The sequence below is a fragment of the Callospermophilus lateralis genome, chromosome 5, assembly GCF_048772815.1.
Source record: "Callospermophilus lateralis isolate mCalLat2 chromosome 5, mCalLat2.hap1, whole genome shotgun sequence".
Classification (NCBI taxonomy): Eukaryota; Metazoa; Chordata; class Mammalia; order Rodentia; family Sciuridae; genus Callospermophilus; species Callospermophilus lateralis.
In genome coordinates, this window is record NC_135309.1 from 41,213,547 (window position 1) to 41,229,204 (window position 15,658).

The 15,658-nt window shown below is 46.5% G+C and overlaps 1 protein-coding gene across 1 annotated transcript; it reads right to left on the reverse strand.

Annotated features, from left to right (window-relative positions):
* Positions 1–2,412: 2,412 nt before the first annotated feature.
* Positions 2,413–8,913, reverse strand: LOC143399107 (L-amino-acid oxidase-like). The gene is made up of 6 exons (XM_076855823.2): positions 8,686–8,913; positions 8,295–8,407; positions 7,360–7,561; positions 6,154–6,222; positions 4,427–4,563; positions 2,413–3,244 (listed from the first exon to the last, which is right to left on the reverse strand). The coding sequence occupies exons 1-6, from the start codon at positions 8,911–8,913 to the stop codon at positions 2,413–2,415; spliced, it is 1,581 nt and encodes a 526-aa protein (XP_076711938.2).
* Between the last annotated feature and the right edge of the window lie 6,745 nt (positions 8,914–15,658).

Below are 15,658 nucleotides of genomic sequence, written 5' to 3' on the forward strand. Positions count from 1 at the left end.
TAGCATTTGCTAGGGCAGGAAGTGGGGTGTGACCATAAAGGGGTAAAACAAGAGAGATCTTTGTGCTAGTAGAAGAGCTCTTTATCGTGTTTGTGATGGTAGTTACAAGAATCTAATCTAAATAGAATTATACCCAAACATTGTACTAATGTAAAATTTCTGGTTTTGTTATACTATAATTATGTAAAATGTAGCTATTGGTTGAAATTGGGCACACTGGGACCTGTCATTCTCTGTGACTTCCAGTGAGTCCATAATTAAAAAGAAATATCAGTTTCCTACATACTAGGTGTCATCATAACCCCCTGCAATTATAATCCAGGCAGAAGCCCACTTCTGGCATCCCAAAGTTCTTCTGTTTTATCAATGATATACAACATAAACTGTTTCTTGTTATGCTTATTTTGTTGTATTACTGAGTTTCTAAGCTTGTCTCCAAGTTCACTGTGGTAAGAATTTAAGTCTTGCTTGCCAGATTTCAGAGCTGTTATCAGAGTGGTTGTTTAATGCATGTGAATTTAATGTGTGCAGTGAGACAGTGGGGATTGTGAGACTGTGGTGCCAATGGCTCCTGTGCAGCTGAGCTTCAAGTGAGGGAGGGGACAGATAATTACACTCTCTAGGGAGGTAATTGGGGCATGGGTGAGTCAGTCCTGGGAGAAACAATTTGTCCTGTGGCCTTTGATTCCCTACACAGTCCTTTTGGGTATGCTCTGAATGTAAGGTCCTGACCACTCTTTGCTAGTACTGTTTCTCAGGGTTGTGTTTTAGCAGCAACCTTGGAGGATAAAAAGTGCCTATAAAAAGAGCTGGGGATGCAGCTCAGTGGTAAAGTGCTTGCCTTGCATGCACAAAACTCTGAGTTTGATTCCCAACAAGGGGAGAAAAAAAAGTGCTTAACCTTCACCCCCAAGAATAAAGCAGGCCTGCATACTGCTGTTACAATTTTGTTAAACTCTCTGAGCTTAGTGCTCTTCAGCTTCCATACAAGTCCACTGCATATGTAGTATCTACCAGGATCCCTCTATCTTGCCCCCTTGGGACTTGGGAAGTTCTTGCAGCTTGACGGTGCCATGAGTCCTCTGTCTCTAACTCATGAGTCTTGTCAGCTTCCATGAAACCTTGACAGGCTCATTTGTTAGACTGCAACTGACATAAAATTCCAGACCCTGTTAGAGTGGTTTTTCTGAGTAGCAGCATGTTGTTCTGTCCTAGTTTTAGGCTCTAAACAGAAAGTCAGTATCTCAGCTGGTTCTGAAGGCCTTCCTGAAGGTACCTTGTTCCCCTTGATGATAAACTGTGCCCTAACTTCATAGCCACCTGGCCTCTTCCTGTGGCCTTTGAGTGATGAACTCATACCCCAAGAGGTCTTTTAGGGACAAAACTCAGGCCAGGTCACTGCCAAATGATGGGCTTCTCTAGATCTCATTCATACCCTGTCATTTCATTATCCCTGTGCTTGAAAGTTATCATCAGTATCAAATCAGTCTGTTTACTTCTTCACAGGACTGCCAGACAAGAAGACTCCATGGGGGTGGGGAAAGGAGGCAGAAGACAGCCCCCTGCCTTCTGAGAACATTGAACTCATTCAAACACTTCAGATGTTAATTGCTGAATGTCTGCAAAGTGAATTGTTAATTGTTTTAGGAGCACCAAAAAAAAAAAAAAAAAAAAAAAAAGAATAAGACCAAGAAGCTGAGTCTAGAAGAAGCAAGAGGATTTGTAGTTATATTTAGAGTTAGGTTGAAGTTTAAACCACTTAGGATCAGCATTTGTGACCTCTTGGGGAATCAATTTTCATAATCTGTAATATGGAGTAGTACTGGAGTATATACCTCAAGAGCTATTGTAATAATTTGGAAAAAGCATTGAGCAGGTTGTTACTCACACAGTTGCCTCCAGGTAACTAAATTTCTACCCTCTCTTAAAATTCAAGGGCCTGGCCAGGCATTGCAGCAATCTCTAGTACCACAGGAAAAAAAAGGAATCAGCCATGGAAGGAAGAGGAGGGGAGGGAGGGGACTACTAGGGGTAGACTCAGATTAAAGGAACAGAAACCAGAGCAAAGGACCCCAGGAGAGGGCATTAGAAGTCAAGAGTCTCTGTGGCCTTCCGAACTCAATTCTAAAATTATTTGGATATCATTCAGAACGTAGATAAAACACTTAATTTTAGTCTTAAATTCAACAAAAGCTTTATTGTTTTAATCATTACATCAAATATTCTTGTTGTTCAAATATTGTCAATACATCCAAGGTCACGGGTGGTCAAACATTGTAGGGACTCCATTCATTGGCCTCGATTTGACATCTTTGGGCAAAGGTGAAGATAAAATGAGAGAGTGGGTTTTGAGTGTTTTCTTGTGGATCAAGGTGATTGGAATCACTCCAATTCTTAGGTGCTACAAGCTGGTTATAGATCACTTTTGGAGTAGGCCTTTTTTGTGTCCCCAGGATCCTTTGTCAAAGCCAAATCCACAGACTCTTGGATGCTCTTTGCTGCCCTGAGCCCTGATTTGATAGCTGTGTCAATCCAGCCATGGGGCAGGGCTGTGTGTTCACCAGCAAAGTGGACCCGCCCTTCTGGATGGCTGAGCTCCTGTGCGTAGTCCACATATTGGTAAGGAGTGAAGGAGGTGAACGCTCCCATGGAATAGGGGTCTTGGCTCCAGTGCTTGACCATGGAATAGGGGCACAGGGCCCGGAGCTGTTCCTTGGGGCGGTCATGGACAGCAGCTAGGTCATCCAAGATGATATCTACCACCTGGGAATCGTCCATGGCAGCAAAGAACATGGAATCATCACTCACAGTATAGGAAGCCAGGATGACACCTGTGCCATTGGGGAAGATGTGACTGGGATAGTGGATAAAGCGGGCGGGGCGGTCGGTGCTAGACTTGCCACCGAGTATGCCTTCTTGCTCCCAGAAACGCTGGGTGCAGGCCAGGATCACTTTGGTGGAGCTGGTGTAGTGGACTGAACGTAGTGAATTCTCCTTGTTGAGAGAGAGGGGTGGCCGAAAACGGAGGAGCCGGGCAGCCTTGGCAGTGTTGGCCACCACCACAAAATCGGCAGTCAGACGTGACCTGGGCTGCAGAGGGTCAGCTGTCCTGAAGGTGACATGGACATGGTCTCCAGACATCTCTACTTCCTCTGCTGGTGAGTGAAACAAGACTGTCCCTGGCAAGAGGGCATCATGAAGGGCCTGAGGGAGTTGGTCAAAGCCTCCGACGATTTCATGGAACCTGAGAATGAGCAAGCAAAGGAGGAAAGAGAAAAGGTAGTTGGACAAGGCATGCAGAGGACGGGTCATTTGGACAGGACAGAGCCTGAGTTCCCTAACGGACTGTACCGGTCATGTGTTAGGGAGATTTAACAGTTGGCAAAAGGATTAACAGCAGGCACAATGTCAGCTTTAGGGAACTAGAGAAAGGTGTTGTTTTGCGTTGATCGATCAGAAAAATGTAACCCTCTGAGCCTCTATAGCCCCTTATTCTTTGTTACTTTCCTCTGGTCTCCTTGGTGGTCACCTCCATGGAAGATGCCTGGTCTCATGGCTGACAAAGACCCAGGATTCTTACGTGTGGATTCAACCCCTTCCATGATGTCCTTACAGAGTGCAGCACAGGGTAGCCTTAAAGATTGCAGCCTAAACACCACCAAGAACCTTCACTTGACCTTGATCTGTCTTCAGACTTCCTCACCTTCCTCTCTCCCCCTATTGCAGCTGTTGGCTTGAATTTAAATTGATTAATTCTGAATAAAAATGCCGAGGAGAAGTGGGAGGATGCGGGTAGGGAAAGAAGAGGTCTGTAATCCATCAGGGCTCTCCCAGGCTTAGTTCTCCTCTGGTAAATGTCAGTACCTGTTTCGTCTGAAACAGGGTCACAGAACCCCAGGTGAGAGTAAGTCTCAGTTCATTTGATCTTCATTAGCTACAGATCTCATAGCCAGTTACCCAGGGTGTCTAGGGTCTGAGTTTGGCAGCCCTGTTTGTCTTTGAGGTCTGAGAGATAGCAAGTTCCTCTTGCATGAACCTCTAAAGTAGGACTGAGGTCATGCTCTTTGTCACAGAAGAATAGGTAAGGGCCAGAGTAAAGCAGATCTATTGGCTCCTAAGAGCCCCTTAGCTAGAGGTTCTCAAAGTGGGCTCCCAAGTCAGATATCAAGGTCACTGGAATATGTCAGAAATGCATGTTCTTGGGTCTCAGTGAAGGTCCCTTGACTTTGGAAGTGATGCCCCATGTTTAAGAAGCACCCTCCCTCTGGAGGTTCTGAGGGGCATTGGCGTTGGGAAACCCCTGCCTCCCCTCCTGTCACTCCCACTTTTCTTGGAGTTATCACCTGATTTATCTTGTCCTTCCTTCTACCCCTGTCCTCACTAGTAACTGGCCACCCCGTGCCCCTTCTCTCCCCCCATTTCCCACCGAGATTCCTGAGAGAAGATGATCAGGTCACGCAGAGTCTCTATGAAGGACTCGTAGTAGCCAGAGTCTGTGTTCAGCAGGTCCCCGATCATCTGCACTGCCGCATGACTCAGGTTCCCCACCTTGATCAGGTACTCCTGGGGTCACGTTCAGGGAAAGAAGGCAACAGGTCAGAATGTTCAGGGAGCCGACATGAGAGCCATTGCTTCCCACCTGGGGGTAATGAGGAACAGAACTGCACAGGGCGGAATGACAGAAGTGCACTCAGCTGGGTCCCAGGTGCCTGGTTTGCACACAGGGCTCTGAGGACAATGCTCCAAATGGTCTCCAAGTCCTAATAACAGGGACAAATAGCTAACGTTTGGTATGGATTTTAACCTAAAGACCCTCTTCCAAGCCCTTTACTTGTATAATCCTCTTATATAATCCAAAGAAGCCCTATTTTACAGATGGGAAAGCTGAGGTCCAGTCTTCATGTCCATCTGTAACTGTATGGGGCCCAGACTGGCCTCTCTGATCTACCCAAAACACCAAGCCAGGAGGAAGGTGAATACCAAGTATTGCTTCTCATCCTGCCCTGACCCTCTACTCCTACCCATTACCTGGCTGTCCTGGCCCCTGCACCAGAAAGTGACTATGAGGTTCTACTTCCAGTATATCCATTGGCCTGTGATCGTGCCCTGTGGTTTGCCCGTGCTCCTTTCTCCCAGGCAAGTCCTGGACATGACAAATCTGGCTGGAAAACTTTCACCAATCAGGGTGGCTGATCAGATATCGCAGGACTTTGACCCACCCAACTTCTGAAGCACCCAGTTCAGAAAGGCAAACCACCACCTCTATTGGAGCAGTCAGCCATGAATGGTTAGGATTTCCTCATAACCATTCAGCTTCCTCCTCAGCTGTCCAAATTTATGCACCCCCTTGCCCACTTTGCTCCCATCTCGGGAACAACCACTGGAGGCCAACTATCCTCCCCTAGCCAATCACATAGGTGCTCCCTTTCCAGTTAACTGCCTCCAGCTTCTCCATGCCAATAGCCTCTGATTGAGGCACATCTGAAACCTTCCCCTTGTGTGTGTGTGTGTGTGTGTGTGTGGTGTGAGGATTCAACCCAGGGCCTAGCACATGTCAGGCAAGTGTTCTTCCTCTGAGCTATTCCTCCAGCCCCAGTCACCTCTTTTTGCACTATAGCCATGAGTACATCAGTGGTGGACCACGTATAGGACAGTGGTCCCAAGAAAGTATATAGCCTTGTGACATTGTAGCCATCTTTGTGTAACTAAGCATTATGATTTTTACTGAACTATGTCATCATCTAAGGATGCACTTCTGTGATGTTATCCCCCTCATTAAACAACACATAACTGTATAAGGGCTTTCCCATACCTCTACCTGCCTTTGACTCTCTGCAAAAATGCAAGTGATGGTGGCAAGTTCCTTGAAATAGCATGCTCTGACTTGCTATATCTTTGACCTTTGACTGCTGTCCTTGGGGTGGTCTTTTTAAAATTTTCTTTCTTCCCTCCCTTCCCATCTTCCTCTCTACTCTCTCCTGTCCTAATGGAGCTTACCTTCAAGTAAAGGAGAGAGATTTAAAAAAAAAGATAAACAAGTAAGGTGCAGTGTAGTAAGTACTAGGGTGGGTCGTCCCACTGGGGTGGTTTCTGGGTAGCTGTGACAGGGTGGTGCATGGTTAGCCACGGTTAGAGGGGAGCCTCAGGACTGACCTTGGTGGAGAAGGAGTCATACTTCTCCAGAATCTGGCTGCAGCTACTGTTCTTCAGCTCCTCCACCAGCTTGGCATGGAAGAAGGAGAAGGGGGTGGACACTTAAGTGAAGGTCAGTTCCACACACACCCTAGACCCTGGTCCCACATACCCCCATGTTCCACGCTTGGCACTTGCTTCCACTCATCCTGGGTGTGTCTGAGGCATTCTTTATATTAGTCCTGAATGCAACACTCAGTCCTTCAGCTGGACTGGGGCGCTTGAGGGTGGAAACGTTATCCCCTGTCTTGGACATATTCTGAGGTGTATAAAGCTGGAGCCAGGCTCCCTGTCAGCCTTGGAGCCCCTAGAATTGGGGAAGTCTATCTCCTTGTCCTTGTGTGAGGACATTTCTGCAGGCCTCTGGGGCCACTGTGAAAGGTGTGGATGCCTAAGGGCTTGGTCCCACTGAGCTGTTGAATGACCCTGGATGATGTCCAAGAGCTGCGGAGTGCATGCTGAGCTTAGCAGGATATCACTCCAGCAAAGGCAGGGCATCTGGACAGAGGCCTTCTGTGGAAGTTATGTCCCAGAGCTCAGCTGTCACACTGAGGTCCTTTTGGGTCCCAGGTCAGGAAAGAAAAAGGCACTGTCAGTGCTGAGTAAACATTGGTCAGTTAGAAAAAGGTGTGCAGGTATTCCAGACAGGGCCCATCACTGATTTTCCTCCTTGACCACATATCAATAATGATGACAATTATAATTCAAGATTGGCCATATGCCTTGTAAAGTTCTTATACCTTTATATGCATTTTCTCACTTAATCTTCACAACCGGGCTGGGAGAGAGGCTCTAGCAGTATGATTGTTTTATAGAAGTTGGAACAGAGAGATGGCAAGTATCTTGTTCAGGGTCACACAGTACATTCAAATAGAGTCCAGCACGTGGGTCTCTCTCTGCCTTTAACCTAGATCTGCCATGATGATCTTAAAGGCAGCTAGCTTTGCACATGTCTGTACATGTGAAGACCTTTGGGATCTGAAAATGCACAATGACTGCTGAGATAGGAGGTCATGGGAGGGAGGCAAGGTAGACAGACCAAGCTAGTGGAGCCCTCCTGCACATGGGCCTGGGGTCCACAGAGAGAAACTTTAGGAAGTTTGCACAAGATGTCTTTGAAGAAGGTGATGGCCTGCATGGAGGTCACTGATTCCTACTTTGGCTTACCTTTCTGAATGCTTCATCAAAGAGCTGGTCAACTGTCTTCCCCACCTCATCTGCTCTGACTGAGTACTCTAGCAGGCTGGGGTCAGCCTGCACAATCCCCGTGCGCTGCCGTACTCCATTGATCAGCACCCAGGTCTGGTTGTTGGAGGGGAAAAACTCCTTGAGGGTCAGCCCCAATTTCCTGATAAACTCATGACAGAGCCTGTGGAGTGAGTCAGAGACTGGTCCAGGATGAGGAAGCAACCAGTCTTCCCTGCTCCCTGTGCTCACGTCCTGCCTCTACTGGATTCCCTGGGGCCCTCTCTGACCTCCCTCCACAGAAGGAATGCTAGGCTACCTAGTTGCTATGCCAAGTTGCTATGCCAAGCTATGGCTATGTGACCAAGAGGAAACTGGGTACCCATTCTTGTGGTCACAACACAACAGGCTGGCCCTCTTTGCTGGCTGAGATCTCTCTCACTTTATTTGAGGCTTGTAGCCTTCAGACTTTTAGGTGTGGCCCCTCCAGGTCCAGGAGATACTATGAAGATGTGTAGAGGGAGTGTCCCCTGGATTTATCCTCCCTGGAGACTGTGTGTATCATGAGTCTTCCAGTCTGCATTCTCCTAATTCCTGCTCACCCACCCCTTCAGGATGGCCCTCCCGAAGTGGGCTCCCACAAGACACCACTTTCTCCCAGAAGGATGTTCATATTTCTATCGTTAGCAGGCCTCACAGACTGCCTTTTGACTTTCCCAGGTGTTCTCCCATCCCAATTATCTTTTGTGATCCTCAACAGGTGCAGTTATGTCTGTTCCCTATATTAGAACATTGAGGCTTGGAGAGGTTTCGAGGTAGCTGTGGAACTATGAAATGAGTTGGCATAGGTCCTGTCCTTGTTGCTAGCAGCCCATATCCTGGTCTTCCCCATCCACCCCCACTTCTCTCAATCATACCTGTGGTTGATGGGGATCCTCATGGCACCCAACTCTATGAACAATTGTGTTCCAGGAACTCTATGGGTCTCAATTCTGCCACCTACACGCCCTGAAGCCTCTAGGACAGTCACCTAGAAAGATAAGTATTTATAGAACTCAACTAGGCCAGCTGTGTCCCCACCATACAACCCCCTCCTCCTCCCTTCAGGCAGGCCCAGATTTGCCTCTCTCTGAAGTCTCTCTCTGTCATAGAGACAGACCAATTGCTCTCCTACCCCTTCCATCCCAGCCTAGAGTCCTAGACTTAGTCTTTGGCTCCAGTTCCATTGGGTTATCCACCACCTGCAGCCACCTCCCTGCTCAGAGTCCAAGATCCCTATGAGGTACTCTCCCAAGCACCATTGTGTACCTGGTGGCCAGCATCCTGCAAAATCTTGGCAGCTGTGAGTCCAGCCATGCCTGCCCCAATCACCACTATCCGTTTCTTTTCAGCTGTCTGCCCCAGCCCGTCTTGAGCCAGCTGTAGTAGTTCTTCATACTGGGGGTCTTCAAAGCATTTCCCAAGGTCGTCATGGAAGGCCTGGGTACTCACGCCCAGCACAGACAAAAGGGCCAGAGCCAGACAGCCTGAGAACATAGTTGTGGAGATGGCAGTCAGGCAAATAGCTGGGGACCAAGGAAGCCAGCTTTAATCTTTGATCAGTGGAGGATCATGTTACTGAACCTGTAATGCAATATCCTGGGAACTCCTGTTTCTTTCCTCCATTCCAGAGTGTGCATTAGTCATGGACCCTCCCATGCTTGCTTTCCATGGGGAGATCAATGCCCTCCATTCAGGGAGAGACACAGGCTGCATATCTGTCCCCAAGGACCTGCCATCACCTCAGCCAGCTGGACTTCCATGTAGGAGGCCAAGCCCTCCGCTGAATAGAAGACAGGTGAGATAGCTCTACCCTTCATATTGGGTTTCCTTATCTCCCCTTTGGGGTTGATAAAATGTTTGTTACAATGGGAAGACCTTACCTCACTGCAGCTATGGAAGGATGGGGTAAGACATTGTTTAATAAACTTACATTCTCTGAGGTGTGCATGGTAGGCTACCAGCTTTCCAAGACCCAGAGGAACATCCTGGGGTCATCTCTTAGAGATGACCAAAGGTTATTGAGTTTAAAGAATTTTCTAGACTGAGCCTCCATTTCCACACTTGTCTTCCATTTTATTCTGGCTCTGTTCTGAGAGAGATGTGCCATAACTTCCCCCTAGGGTCCTATAAAAGGTATATGTCTTGTGATTGTTTTGTTCCTATTTTCAAAACTATTTATCTGTGCTATGGGCTGAATTGCATATTCCCAAAATTCATATGTTGAAGCCTTAATCTCTAGTACTTCATAATGGTGACTCTGTTTATAGATGGAAGCCCTTAAAAGGTGGTTAAGGTAAAAGGAGGCTGTTAGGATAGATCCTATTCCAATCTGTCTTTATAAGAAGAGGAAATTTGGACACAGAAAGAGACACCAGGTATGTGTACACAGAGGAAATAACTTGTGGGAATATGGTTATCAGGAAGCCAAAGAGAGGTCTTAAATCAAACCTGCCGACACCTTGATCTGGGACAGCCAGACACCAGAACCATGAGAAAATAAATTTCTCTCATTTAAGTCACTCAGTCTGTGGTATTTTGTTATGGCAACCTGAGATGACTAATATAGTTTATTCCTTTTCTCCCCCGATATGGAGAAGAAAAGATGATTGGTTCTTACCCAACTCTCTCAGGTCAGATAGCCACAGACCTTGGAAGAAAATTTGTATTCATTTTTCTTCTTAAAATTTTTTTGGTGTTAGGAATCAAAGCCAGGGCCTTGCAAATGCTAGGCAAGTGCTCTATCAACTGAACTATATCCCCACCCATATTTGCATTTTAATGTAAATCCACACAAGGAATGTGTGAATGTCCCCTGGTCTTCAATCTCAGGATTTTCATTTAATTTGGGCTACCCTTCTTTCTTGGTTTGTCATAGGATTGGTATTCACATTACAGAAAATAAAGGCACAGAGGGACCCATCATTTGTCTCCTTCTGGGTATAATTTCTCACTCTCCCATTTCATTTCAATCATCACCATTAAGTTTGTGTGGTCCTTCTGATTCTTGCATGGAGTATGTTAGTAATTGCTAACCTCTTGTCTTCTCCATCTTGAAACAGAAATCAGTCCCTACTGCACAGAGTGTGCCTCCTGAGAAGCACCTAATGTATTTTTGGAATATAGGGGTGGTAGAAAAATTAGTGGATGGAAAGTTGGGGGCACAAATAAATGAGTGCATGGGTAGACAGTGGGATCGACAGTGGGAAGGATGTGTGCACAGAGAGGCTTTGGGGCCTCCAGCCTCTGCATTTCATCACAGATTCCAGTTGGTGGGCAGTGCCCATCCTGGACTTGTGCTCTCTGGTCCTTGAGACCAACATTTAAAAAAATATTTATTTTTTGATTCTTTTCAATTATATATGACACCAGAATCCACTTTGCTATGATTATGCAAGCATGGAGTATATGTTACTCTAGTTAGAATCCCAGTCTTAAGGATGTACATGGTGGTGAGCTTCACTGTGTTGTTTTCACACATGTACGTGGGAAAACTATGTCAGATTCATTCCACTATCTCCTTTGCTCCTCTCCCCTACCTTCCCTTAATTCCTCTTTTTCTACTGCTCTTCTAGTCTTCCCCTCACTCCTCCTTCTATTGTGGGTTAGCGTTCACCTATCAGAGAAAACATTCCCCCTTTTTTTGTGGGGATCCTTCCATCCACCTTTCCCCTGTCTCTGGCCGAGGACTTCACCTGCTTCTCCAGCTTCCTTCTGTGAACCTGTGTGTTTGGCTTTCTCATTCCTTTTACTCCATCCATACACATGAAAACCCCTCAGAATTCAGCCTCTCTCCGCCCTCAGGAATCATACATCTTTTCTTTCTTCAAGGAATAGGAATAGGGTTTATTCCTTGTCTCTTTCTTTGAAAAGAGAGTAGAATCTGACTCATTCTGAAATCCCAAGTTTTGGTCTTTTTTCCCCCCAGTCCCTTGGGATGTTTATAATTATCTCATTACTTACTTATTTGTGGTACTTATTGATTGAATACAGGGCCTCTCACGTGGTAGGCAGGTGCTGTACCACTGAGTTACATACCTAGCCTTCCAAAAACATTTTTATTGTTATTATTTACTAATTAATTTATTTTATGGTACTGAGGATCTAATCCAGGACCTCACATATGCTTTGCAAGCACTCTGCCACTGAACTATATCCCTAACCCTTCCAAATTAAAAAAAAAATAATTTTTTATTTTGCCAAGTTGCCCAGGCTGGCCTCTAATTTAGAATCCTGTAGCCTCAGCTTCCTGAATAGCTGGGATTACTGGCATGTGCCACATACAGTCTATTTTAATTTTTGATTAATATATATTGATTTTACATATTCATAGGATTCAGTGTGATGATTCCCACACATGCATACATGCACTGATCATTTCAACAGCATCTCTGTATGACTTGAAAATGGTACTTGAAATTGTCAGCAATTCCATTCCTTAAGGAACCCATAGATTCATGGCTGGACCTTCTAGGAAACACAAATGCTTTGAGGTGTTTTCTCAAAGGTGAGGGGGAAGTTTCCATGGAGAAATCCCCCTCTTCTATCAGTTGTCTTGCCCTGTAGAGTCAGCTCTGCAGAGTCAGCTCATTTGGGCAGACGGCTCCTCCCTGGCCATAGAGAACAGAACAGAGCATCTTTGCTTGAGGAGCTATCAAAACAATCCAGAATAGCCTTGATTTCACACAGAAAAAGCCAGACCCAGAAATCCATGGAGACACACAGGTATTTACTATTTGCAAAGAGAAACCAACACCAGACCCATAGCCCTAGCGCCCCTCCACATGCCTCCTGAGCGAATCAACAACCTGCCTTAAAGAATTGCTGTGTTCTGTTTTGGAGGTGGGGGGACTACTAAGCAGCCCAGATGCCTGCTCTGAGAGTTAAAAATCTGTTCACTCTGAATAGAAGCTGTGCACAATTATTACATGTCAATTAAAAAGAAAAAAACCTCCATAATTTCTGATCTTTTGTCCCCTATTGGTTTGGAAAGCAGGATCACCAGAGCAGGTTAATGGGAGATAAGAAAGGAAGACTGGGAGGAAGAGGGATGGCCCAGTATCCTGGCCTTGTGGGCTCCCTCTTGGTACTCACAGAATCTCAGCATGGTTCTTAGTTCCCCAGGATCTGGAGCTGGATCAGGTCCTGATAGGGCTCTGAGGATTGTCTGAAAGATGTGAGCAGAGTCAGAGATATTTATGGCCTGATCCTGCCTCTCAGCTTCTTAGTTCCTACCCTTAAGTCACAACACCCACTGGAAGCCTGCCAGGGAGGAGGCCCTGGACAAGAGAGGCTTGGGTCCTGGGGGCAGTAGGCACAACCTAGTGCTCTTCTTATCTCCACTTACCAGATCTGCCCACCTTGCCTCCCACTACTCTGTCAAGTGGCCCTTACTCTGTCAGTTTCCTTGGCTAGAAACCCTAAGGTAGGTTTGAGTCCTCCTTTCCTGAGTCTCTGTGTTCAGGGTTTCCAGCTTCCTTAAGCTCTGCCTTCCCAGGGCGCTTACCATGGTACTCATTCTTTGCTTAGGTTCCCTCTCCCACCTAGCCTGTGGGGTTCTCTCCCTCTGCCCCTTCACAGTCACTGCAGCTGGGCCCTTCTTTGCCTTGGCCACTGCTAGAGTGACAGCTGTAAATGAAAATCAGGTTTGGCAGCTCCCTCTCTCCCTCTCTTTTTAATATTTTTGTAGTGGGGATTGAACACAGAGCCACATGCATGCTAAAGCAAGAACTCTACCACTGAGCTACCCCCTCAACCCCAAACTTGCTCCTGGAAACCTTTGATACTTTTATTTATTCTGCTGGCTAAAGAATAACCTATCAAAGAACTTGTTACTTTAGCAAGGATGCCTATTGGAGTGCTGGGTAGGCAGTGGTGCTTCAGTGAATACTCTCTCAATGAACACATAAAGGAGGTGTGAGGTTTGGTACCCAACACTGTGGCCACCAGGGACTCTAGTTTCCAAACTGACAACCTCCAGAAGACAGCCTATCCCATCCTCTTCTCCCACATTATCTCTTCATAAACTTGTCTTCTTGGACAATCCCTCACGGTGCGTCAGGATGTTTACAACAGAGATTTCTCTATCTGGGGCTTAATTAGTCCTATGCTTCCTGCTCCCAAGTGCATTTTGTCCCCACCCACCCAACTTCCAGGACTCCCGGTGTTTTTTCCTGGTAGCCTTTTGGGAACTGTCACCTTCCTCCACACCTCAGGGGTGTGGCAAGGGCATGCAGAGACTGGAGCAGTCTGGGCTGGAGAGAAGGAGTAGAGCTTGAGCTGGTAGAAAGTGGAGGTAGGTGAGGGGGATTAAATGTGTTAAGGCATAAGCACTAGCTGCTGTCACCCAGTCTTGCTGTCTGCCCTCTGAATCCCAGGGCTGTGAAGGAGTTCCTTAAGCTTGGCCATACTCAGCAACGAGCTAGCAAAGCTATTCAGCTGGAATGCTGGCATCTAGTTTTAGGCCTTTCTAATTCCTTCTAGAAGTGCTCCAACTCTATCACCTCTCTTACGCACAGTAACCAGACTGGACAGATCCTCAAGGTGCTGGGTATTTTTAGAGACAGGCATAGCACCAGCCAACAAGCAGGTCAGCCCTGTCACCTCTTAAGCAGATAGTACTCTGCTCATCTCTAAAGATCTCTGGGCATAATGTTGAACAAAAGATACCAGACAAATGACACCTACTTGTTACTCTCCTTACATGATGTTTAAACACAGGAAGAACTAACCAGTAGGGATAAAAGTGATAACAGGGCTTATCTTTTGGAAGCATTTCCTGGAATGAAGCATAGCAGAACTTTCTGAGAGTAATGGAAATCATTTTTACCTGAGCGGTAGTCACTCTCAAGTGTTTCACCAATTAAGATGTCTGTGTTGTACTCAAGGTAAATTATTCCTGTGTAAAAATTCAAAACCATAAAAAGGCACCCCCCATGCTAAATGGTTTTTTTTCTAGGTTAAAAAAAAATGAAGGAGGGCTGGGGATATGGCTCAAGCGGTAGCGTGCTCGCCTGGCATGCGTGCAGCCAGGGTTCGATCCTCAGCACCACATACAAACAAAGATGTTGTGTCCGCCGATAACTAAAAAATAAATATTAAAATTCTGTCTCTCTCTCTCTCCCTGTCTCACTCTCTCTTTAAAAAAAAATGAAAGAGAGAGACAAGAGTGGAGGAGATAGAAGATAAATACAGTAACTATAGAGTATGTCAGATGGTGGAAAGCATTCTGGAAAAAGTAAAGTGGGCAGGGAGGTGGGCAGGACAGTGGAGCCCAGAGCAAGAGGGGGAGCCAGAGGCCAAGGAGCCAGAGGCTGCTGGGGATTTGGGCTCACATCTGTTGAGAGCCTCCTTGGGCTATGCCTTGCCTACCTTGCTTCTAGGAACTGACTAAGGCCTGAGAAGCCCTAAGCACTGATAGGTGGAATTCTAAGTAAAACATGGCTAAACTCCTATAGATGAAAGTCTACAAAGTTCTTTTTTTAGTTTATTTATTTATTTATTTATTTATTTAAAAAATCCAATATTAAATTGCTGGGGAAACCCCATTTTCTTGTGTGGGGGCGTGTTTTTTGTGGCCAGGGCCTGGGATGGAAGTTTGACTTCACTCTTGCTATTCCAGCTCCGATCATTTTACTCACCCCACATCCCACACACCTGGAAGCAGGTCCTCTTATTACTGTTGTTTCTTGATGAGGAAATAAGACTTACAGGAATGGGGAACTTGCTAAGATGGCCCAAATCACATCACAAGTGTGTGTCAGAAATGAGACACACATGAGCTTCCTTTTGGCTCTTCCTGGCTTCTGAGGATGTGTCAAACACTGGGGGTGGGGTGGGGTGATGGGGACTCTGGAAGGGCCACAGAACCAGAAGAAATAAGTCAAACATCTTGTTCAACCTCTGGTGCTGAGGTTGCAACACAGCCTGACGCACAAGCAGACATTAAGGCTCAGTGAGCAGCTCAGCTTTCAAGGGTGGGATGCCGGGATGGAGCTGCCTCAGGAACTTCTGGCTGCAAGGTAGGCACCCCACCCAGGAATGTGAGAAATGTCTGCTACAAGTGTGTCCTGAGGACCTGTGTTTTGATTGAGGGGCACTAGCTATGTATGCTAGTGCTGCTGGCTCTCCCAGTCACTGGTGTGTTGGTGGTGGTGAGTCCACTCGGGGCCTGGCCCAGTCAAGCCTCTGTTCTTCTGATCCACTCAGAGCCTGGAGAAAGGCTGGATGTAGAAGTGTTGTC